This window comes from Varanus komodoensis, unplaced genomic scaffold (genome assembly GCF_004798865.1).
Source record: "Varanus komodoensis strain SLA01 unplaced genomic scaffold, ASM479886v1 scaffold78, whole genome shotgun sequence".
Taxonomy (NCBI): Eukaryota; Metazoa; Chordata; class Lepidosauria; order Squamata; family Varanidae; genus Varanus; species Varanus komodoensis.
Window position 1 is genome coordinate 2,220,824 of NW_025336455.1, and position 8,881 is coordinate 2,229,704.

At 71.7% G+C, this 8,881-nt stretch overlaps 1 protein-coding gene across 1 annotated transcript; it reads left to right on the plus strand.

Annotated features, from left to right (window-relative positions):
• The first annotated feature begins 662 nt into the window (after positions 1-662).
• LOC123035260 (riboflavin transporter 2-like) lies at positions 663-2,799 on the plus strand. The gene is made up of 3 exons (XM_044453250.1): positions 663-1,648; positions 2,046-2,169; positions 2,587-2,799. Exons 1-3 carry the CDS (start codon positions 663-665, stop codon positions 2,797-2,799), a joined length of 1,323 nt encoding a protein of 440 aa, XP_044309185.1.
• Positions 2,800-8,881: the final 6,082 nt, after the last annotated feature.

The following is an 8,881-nucleotide window of genomic DNA, read 5'->3' on the forward strand; positions in this document are numbered from 1 at the left end:
GGTGGCGCAGCGGCGCGGGGGCGCCGGGGGCGAAGGAGGGGCCCGGCCCGGCGCGGGGCTCTGAGGGCGACGCGGGGCCTGACGCGGGCGCGGAGCCCTCCTGCTTTCTGGCCTGGGATGGGGCAGGCTCGGCCGCGCGCCCGGCCAGCCTGCCCGGGAGACCCGCGGGGCTGCCGGCGAGGCGGTAGCGCCCTCTCCCGGCGAGGCGGCGGGCGGCCCCGCTCTCCGGGGAGGGGAGCCTGGGGTGGCCGTGCGGAGGGAGCCTGGCGGGCCCCGCAGCAGCCCGAAGACGGAGGGCTTTCCCGTCCCGCGTGGGAAACCGTCGCCGCGGTCAGCCTCGCAGCCCGCCCCAGCACCGCCCCCTCTGTGGGGGCTTCCCGACCTGCCCGTGGGTCACCCCGACGCAGCCCCGGTGTGGGCCGGGTGGCCCGCGGTGTCCTTACACGCCCTGCCCAGCCCCCTTCCCATCCTTTCTCCCGCAGCTGAGCGAGCGTGGTGGTGTTTCCGCACGTAGACTGTGGCGGGAGAGCGCCCGGAGCACCCGAGGACCGTGGGTTGGGACCCCGCTGCCGCGCACCTGCCGGCCCCGGTGGGGCACGATCCCCGGCCACGTGCCGCTCCTTCGGCACCAGGGCACCTCCGCCCGCCGCGACCCGAGGGCCATGGCCTGGGCCATCCACGCGCTGGTCGGCCTGCTGGGCACCGGCTCCTGGGCGGCCATCAACGGCGTGTGGGTGGAGCTCCCGCTGCTGGTGCCCAGCGCCCCCGAGGGCTGGCTCCTGCCCTCCTGCCTGACCGTCATCATCCAGCTGGCCAACGTGGGGCCGCTGGCCGTCACGCTGGCACACCGCCTCCGCCCCGGGTGGCTAGACGAGGTGGGGGCCATCTACGCCCTCCTCGGCCTCGGGGGCCTGGCCTGCCTGCTGCTGGCCTTCCTCTGGCAGCAGACCAGCGTGGTGGGGGGCCACCCGCGCAGCACCGCCCTCCTCGCCCTGCTCTTCTTCCTGGCCCTGGTGGACTGCACCTCCTCCGTCACCTTCCTGCCCTACATGCGGCGGCTGCCGCCCCAGTTCCTCACCACCTACTTCATCGGGGAGGGGCTGAGCGGGCTGCTGCCGGGGCTGGTGGCCCTGGGGCAGGGCGCCGGTGCCCTCCGCTGCGTGAACGGCAGCCGGGCGGGCAATGACACCGGCACCAGCCTGCGGGCGGAGTATCTGGAGGCCCGCTTCTCCGTCCGCGCCTTCTTCCTCTTCCTCGGCGGCATGATGGCCACCTCCCTGGCCGCCTTCGTCCTCCTCAACGTCCTGCCGGCGGCCCGGCGGGAGCGAGCGCAGGAGGCACCCCAGGGGCAGCCACGCGTGGAGGGGGCGGGAGGCGCGCCCCCCGCAGTGGAAGAGCAGCCCATGATGGGGCCGGCCCCCGAGCCACGCAAGGGCCGCCCCCTCGGCCGCCCCACCTATTCCTGGCCCCAGATGGGCTTCGTGTTCAGCCTGCTGGCCTGGGTGAACGGCCTCACCAACGGCGTGCTCCCGGCGGTACAGTCCTACTCCTGCCTGCCCTACGGCGCCCCCGCCTACCACCTCTCTGCCACGCTGGCCGCCCTGGCCAACCCACTAGCCTGCTTTCTCGGCATGTTCCTGCCCAACAGGTACGGGTCGTGGGGCGTGTGCTCAGCGGGGGCTGGACAAGTGGGGCCGCTGGGCCCAGGCGGGGGCCTGCTGCAGGCGGGGGAGGGCGGCAGCACGGCGCACACTCCCCTCCCCAGCCACACACGGAATGGGGGCCACGGCTTGGCCACCACCCGGCGGGATCCACGGGGGTCGTCCTGCATTCTGCCCAGCCAGCCGGGTGGCCCTCGCGTGGCCAGGGCAGGTTTCGGCTGGACACGGGGGGAAGGCCCCACGGCCCAACATGCCTAAGGCAGGGTGGCGCCCCAGCCAGAGGTCTGCTGCTGGGGTCGGAGGGAACAGCGCCCGGCCGGGCAGGGCGGGCAGAGCCCCCAGGCAGGGTGCCCACAGTCATGCCCCCCACCCTTCTCCGCACAGGTCCCTGCTGCTCCTGGGCGGCCTGTCCTTGGCCGGGAGCCTCTTTGCTAGCTACCTGCTGGCCACGGCCGCGCTCAGCCCCTGTCCGCCGCTGGTGCACAGTCCCGTCGGGGCCGGCCTCGTTGTAAGTACGACCGGGCTGCGGGGAGGGACTGCCCCTTCCCGCCAGGCCCAGCCCCTGCCCTGCGGAGCCGCCCCAGGCCTGCTCTGCCCCATAGCGCTCTGCCGGAGGGCACGGGCCACACGGCCCCCCGGGGAGGGGGCTGGCTGTGACTGCCGGGCCGCGCCAGGTCCGCCCTGGGCCCTGGGCCATGAATGCCTCGGATCATCCGTGCGCACGAGGCCTGGGATCGTGACCTGGTGGTGCCCATCGTGCATTCAAGCCGGGTGGCCCAAGTTGGCCAGAGGGCGACGCGCCTGCCTCTGGCAGCCCCCCCTTGGGCCAGCCCGGGGGCCCTCTGGCAGGGGGTGGCACGGGCACGGCCGCGGGCGGCTGCAAGAGGCTCCAGCCAGGCCCAGGTGTCGCCCGTTCCCCCCGCAGGTCGTGTGCTGGGTCCTCTTCGTGGGCCTCCTCTCCTACGTAAAGCTGATGATCGGGGTGATCCTGCGCGACGAGGGCCACAGCGCCCTGGTCTGGTGCGGGGCCGTGGTGCAGCTCGGCTCCATGGTGGGGGCGCTCACCATGTTCCCGCTGGTCAGCGTCTACAGCCTGTTCCGCTCCGGGGACGCCTGCAACACCCGCTGCCCCGGCTAGCGGGCGCCCACAGAGGCCCGGCTGAGGCCCGCCTGCCCGGCCTGGGCCAGCTGGCGCTGGGCACAGGGCCCCCCGAAGTCCCGCTGGGGGTCCCCCCCACTGCCTCTGCTCAGGAGCAGCAAAGCAGGCCTGCTGCAGCGTCCTGGGTACATGCATGGCCGTGCCGACCCCCGCACACGACCCGCGAGTCCGGCTTGCGGCGGGGCAGGCCTTGCCCGATGGGAGGTGGCCCCGGGGCCAGAGCCGGGAAGCCCGTTGCCAGTGTGGCCCAGAATTTGGCTCCCCAGGGTGGCCCCCGGGGCGCCGTTGGGAAGCCCCGTGCAGGCACGGCCGTGGCCACCGTCCCCAGTGGCTTTCCTCCAGTGCCCAAAGGCGGGTTCGTCCCTCGAGGCTGCGGGCCATCGGCCACCTGCTCCTCCAGGGACCTGTCCCACCCACATCGAAGCCTCCCAGACGGGTGGCCATCACCACAGTCCAAATACATGTGGGGTGAGGAAGCCGTTCCTTTTGTGCGCCCCGGATCCCCCACCACTCAGTTCTACGGGGTGGCCCTCTGGATTCTCACCTTGCGAGAGGCGAGCACCCCAGTCCCATCGCTGTTTCCACCCCGTGCAGGCAGCCGCAGGCCTCTGCCGTGTTTCCCCCACTTGCTGCTTTCTGACGCCAACAAGCCCCAGATGTTGCAAGCTGCCCACCGACCCCTGGTGCTTTTGCCTGGTGTGTTTCTGCACCAGCTCTACAAAACCCTTCCGGACCATATGTACATGCTACCCCTTCCGGTTCGGGAAAGCCCCAGAGCCACCTCCTCTGGCAATCCTCCAGCTGCACCGTGGGACCGGGGCCGCTGGCGCATGGATGCCTCCCCTGTGGCGACGCCTCTCCTGGGCTCGGGGGCAGCCCGGGCTCCGGTGCCTCCGGGAAGCAGCTTTCTTCCAGGTGGGCCCCTCGTTGATCGGCCCCAGGTTTTAGGGCTACTCGGTTGCAATAGGGTTTCATTTTAACCCATTTCGGTGTTGAACATGGTACCTAAAATAAAAGAATGCCTCGCAGTGTGTTCACTATATACAAGGGAGCTGAACTCGCTCGGAAAACTCAGGCGGACCAAGCGAGGACGAGCCCCAAGGAGGGGCACAACGCCTCCCACGTGGCCACCTGCACCCCTCTCCGCGGAAGCCTCAGCCGCTGACCCGTTCCACCAGGTGTGCCACGTGCCCGGAGCATGGGGTGCCGTTCAGCCGCAGCCCGGATCTCCCGGTACGGCCTGGAGGTGCGCGGAAGCCCCCCTGCTCCGGCTGCCTCCAGCCCGAAGGATCGTGGGGCGGCTGCCTCCTCGTCGCCGCAGGGGGAGGGGGCGGCGCTGTGCACTGCCACACGGGGCATGTGCCTGGTGGGAGCCCGATGTGCCCGCCTTCCGGCAGCCCCCCAGCCCACAGCCCTCCAGCCCAGCCAGCCCTCAGGGGCGGGGCGAGTGGCCAAGAAGCTGGCGGTGGGTCCGAAGCACCAGGCAAGGCGCTGGGAGGTGCCCTGGGACGCTGTACTCCTCGCCATAAGTATGGGACTCGGCAGCGCACTGCCTGGGGATGATGGGATGATGGGAGTTGGGTCACCACAACTTGAGGGCACCGGGTCCGGGGAGCCGAGACTCAGGTCTGAGCGGCTTCTCCGTTCAGTTCTACAGAGAGGAGTCAGGCAGCAGGAGACCTTCTGCCACCGGGTGCCCCCCCCCCACACGCACTCCAGGAACAACAGCCTCCGAGATGGGATGGGGGGGTCAGCGTGCACGCTGCTGCAGAGGGGCAGCCCCCTCTGTGGGGCGCCAGGCCCCGCTCCGAGACCTCGGCTGTGCCTGGGCAGGGGGCCGGCTCTGCCCGCTGGTGGGGCTGCCAGGGAGGGGGGCGCTCGAGGCACTTGGTGCCCCGGGCAGCTGCGCCCCCCTTCCCAGAAGGCCCTCCCAGCCGGCCGCCTCGTGAGCCAGCGTCAGTCATGCCGAGGCGGCTCCACAGCGGCCCCGTCCGTCCCGGAGGGCTCCCCGCTCACGTGGGCCTCCCCAGAGGCTGAGGGGCTCTCCGCCGACCGCCTCTGCACCACACGTGCTCCACAGACCAGCCTTCCCGGGCCGCCTGACTGCGTGCCCCTCACGCTCGGCCCGTGCTGCTTGCCGCTGGGCAGAGGAGGCAGCCGGCCTGCCCGCTGGCCCTCCCTTCCCACGCCGCCGGGGCCACAGGCACCTCCGCCCCGCGGGACCTTCGGGCGTCCGGCCAGCCCGCCATGCATGAGAGGGGCTGCGTGGAGGGGCTCTGGGCACAAAGGAGGGCCGGTGGCTGGGGCCGCGCGCTTGCACTCCCCCAGGGGGCTCTGGGACCCCCGCGCTCCCGCCCAGAGGCCCAGGGCCAACCTTGCCCAGCAATCTGCTGAGCCAGCCTCCCGGGACCCTTTCTTTCATCGGGGAACGAAAGACAAAAGCGCATTGAGCCTGCCTGGACCGCGGCAAAGAGCCCCTTGTTCCACCTGGCCGGCAAGGTGGGAGAGGAATGTGGGCGGAGCGGCTGCTGCCCCTCGGAGGAGAGTCCCACCACACACTGCCCGCTCCCTCCTGGGCACGGGCGCAGGGGAAGGAAGCAGGCTGGACCTCCTGGGCCACCCGCAGGGCCCCCGTGGGGCGACATGCCCAGCCAGAAGCCAACGCCCCACAGGGCCGTGAGGCTTGCAGAGGGCTGAGCGGGGGCTCTGGGCTCGGCCTGCTGGACGCCCTTGAGTCAGAGAGGCGGCTGCCTGCCTTTGAGGAGCAGGACCCGGGGGTCCCCCTCCCCACCCAGCCCTAACTGTCTGCAGGACAGGCTGCGCCCCCCTTCCAGGTCTGAGGACTACAGGAAAGAGGGCCCCCGCCCAGGCCCCACCCACCGCAGGCACCCATCAGGCCCCGCAGTCCCCTGCCCCAGACGATCAGGCAAAGCAGTGGAACCCGCGGCCCTCCGCCACCCCAGGGCTGCAGCGCGTGCTGGGGGCAGGCCCCTCCGTGCCGCGGCCCCGAGAAGAGGGCAGGCTGAACGCGGGGGCCGCTCCATCGCCAGCCCTGTCCGCACATTCTGCGGCCCCGCCAGAGGCACGGCAAGCCTTGGGGGTCTTGCCTGCCCATGGAAGATCAGGGCACCCCAACGTTACTGCGCACATCACCACTTCTCACGGAGAAGACAGTCGTGCTGGGGAAGGCAGCAGGCGGAGGGTCAGGTGCGAGGGAGGCCTGAGCTGGCAGGAGCCGCGGGGCGCGGAGGGAGACACCTCGAGAAAGGACGGCGGGCCCCGCTGCTGCGGAGGAGGCAGCTGAGCTGGGGGGGATTCGGAGCCAGGCGGCAGGCGGCATCGGCGCCCCGCTCATCAGAGAGGGTGGGCGGGCACCGGGTCCCCGGCCCACCGTGCCACTCGTTGGAAGCCAGCCCTGCCCCCCAGGACACAGGCCTGCAGGCGACCCTCCTGGAAGAAGGGAGCCCGGGGGGCCGATCTCGGCCCGTCTCCAGCCTCGGCTCGTCCTTTCGCACCAGGTGTGTCACCCGCCCGCCTACAGGGCTGGGACGTCTCCCTCAGCCGCAGGCAGCCCTTCTGTGGACCCTCCGCCACCCCGGCCTGGATCAACCGGAAAGCAAGCAGGCAAACAAACAACTCTTTCCGCACTTCAGCTCTCCGCTCTGCAACATGTCCCCACACTTCACAAAACGCGTGTGTGTGTACGAATGTGGAACTCGGGATGCCCCAGGGAGGTGAGCTGTGTTCTGGCTGCCACAAGGGGCTCTGATGCACCTTCTCGAGGGAGGGGCAGGGAGCAGCCCTGCAGCCCATGGTTCCCTCGGAGCACCCACGCCCGGCTGCGCACCGGCCTCTCAGCCTGTGGCTGGCCTGATCGACTGGTGCAGCCCCCCCGCTCCCCCCCAGCGCACAGAGCCAGGTGCCGAACCCTGTTTGCCGCTGGCCCGACTGGAGCGGCTCCTGGGAGCCGGTACACATGGCTGCAGGCGCGAGCTGATCCAGGGAAGGCTTTACGAGCAGATGGGGAGCCCGGCGGCCGCTTTCATGCAACCACGGCCTGGTTGCGGGCCAGCTGCTCAGTGGGGGCCCGTGCAGTGTTCCGCAGGTGGGGGGGCTGAAGTCAAGGGGTGGGGAGGGAGGGCCCCGGCTCCTCCTCCTTGCAGCTTCCCATCTAGGCAGGGCAGGGCAGCCCCCTCCAAGCCATTTTGCCCGTTTCTTGCAGATTCTGCTCCTGGCAGCTGCGTGCGGCTCGTTCCGAGGCTCCCCCTCCCCGCCCAGGCCGTTCCAGCACCAACATTAAAGGGCTTGGCAAGGAGGCGGCAGGCTGAGCAACGGAGACCGGGCGGTGGGCAAACACGGGCTGCGGGGGCAGCATGCCCAGCAGTCCTGCTCCCGGGGAGGATGAGCTGTGGGGCTCTGCGGGCTCAGCCCTTGGCCTGCAGATCCTGCCACCCCCAGAACTTCACGAAGCAAAGCAGGCCCTTCAGTGGCCCAGCCCACGTCTATGGGCAAGCCAGGGGGCCACAGGCCCGAGGACCAGCTCGGGAGCTCGCCTGCCTGCCTGGGGAAGGGGGGCCTTTACCCGAAGAACTGCATGCTAAGGGCCTGGGGAGGGCTGAGCAGGGGAGCCGCCTCCAGGGAGGCCCGGGCTCGGCCGCCATCCCCAGAGGGAGCCCCGGGGAGCCCTGTTTCAGAAGCATGGTCCGTGCAGCAGCAGCAGCCTCCCCCCACCGAGGCCTTTGTCCCAGAGGAGCCACGCCGGATTGGACCGATCACTGGCCTGGCCGAGCCTTTGGCTCCCTGGGTGGTGGAACCGCTGCCCCAGGGAGGGGGGCCGACTGCCACAGCCCCCTCCTGCCCTCCTGCCCAGGCCTGCTCCCTCTGAGACCGAAGGGGCCACGGAGCCATCAGGAGCAGCAGCCCTTGGCAGCCCTCCCCGCCGTGCCCAGTCCCCTCCGGAGCCGAGCCAGCGGCCTGGCAGGGCCAAGGGGCGGCAGCCACGCCACCTGCCCTCGCCGCCAGAGCCAGGCCCCGCCCCGCCACGCCCTGCAGGAGCCCGAACAAAAGCGCATTCAGGTGCTCCCTGGCCACAAAGGGCCCTTTGTGCCGCTGGCTGCGCCTTCCGCATGGTGGGGGAGGGGCCGGGGGCACCTGGGCTGGGGCTTCCTCTGCCAGGCAGGCGGGAGGTGGCAGACGGGCCCCCGTGTGCTTTTGTGGTGCTGTGGCGTGGAACCCTGGGTCCCGGCTGCAGGCCTGTTCTGGAGCGGAACAGCCCGGCCTTTGGAGAGGGGGAGAGGGGCACGCCACCCGGTGCTTCGCTCGGCCCTCTGGGTGCCCAGGCGGACGCCACTGCCGGGTCCCAGGACTTCACCAGCTGTGCTGGATTGGGGCCGGGGGTGGTCCTGGGCAGCCCTGCTTTCTGGTCCAGCTCCGGAGCCTCTCCGGCATTTGCCCTGCGGCTGGGGACCGGGGGGCTTGTCCAGGGTGCAGGGGACCACAGCGGGACAGGGCTCCTGCAACCTTCATCACGGGGCGGGGGGAGGAACGGCTGCTGCCTCCTGAGCCCAGTGCTAAGGGCCTCAGGCACGGGGGAGAACCTGGGCAGGGTGCCCACCTCCCTCCCGCGCTCTCTGGAGAGCCATGGACCTTGAGAAGTGCAGCTGGGCGCTGCGGAGAAGGCAGCTCGTCAGCGGCCCGCGGGGGGTGCAGGAGACACCCGGGCAGGGGCAGCCGGTTGGGCAGGTGCCCGCTGGGCCCCGCACGGGACTTCCGTCCCGCCCGCCTGCAGGGGCAGCGGCGCGAGCTCCCGAGCGTCCGCAGGGCGCCCGGCCCCGCCGCGCCTCGCGCCCCCGGATTGGCCGCCCGCCCTCGACTCCTCCCTGGGGAGAGGCCCATATAACGGCCTCCGGGCGGGCGCTGCTCGGCAGGGAGGGCCGCCACGGCGTCGCGCTGCGCTGCCTGAGCCGGACCCGCCGCTCGGACTCGCCTGCCCGGGACCATGCGGGCGCCGCGCCGGTGAGCGGGCGCCGGCGGGCCCCGGAGCTGCCTCGCGGGGCCGGGG

Bases quoted from the DNA above. Each gene is read 5' to 3' on its own strand.
- LOC123035260 (XM_044453250.1), top strand. From the start codon at position 663: ATGGCCTGGGCCATCCACGCGCTGGTCGGCCTGCTGGGCACCGGCTCC. The intron at 1,649-2,045 runs GTACGGGTCGTG...TTCTCCGCACAG, and splicing joins GGCATGTTCCTGCCCAACAG to GTCCCTGCTGCTCCTGGGCG. The intron at 2,170-2,586 runs GTAAGTACGACC...TTCCCCCCGCAG, and splicing joins CCGTCGGGGCCGGCCTCGTT to GTCGTGTGCTGGGTCCTCTT.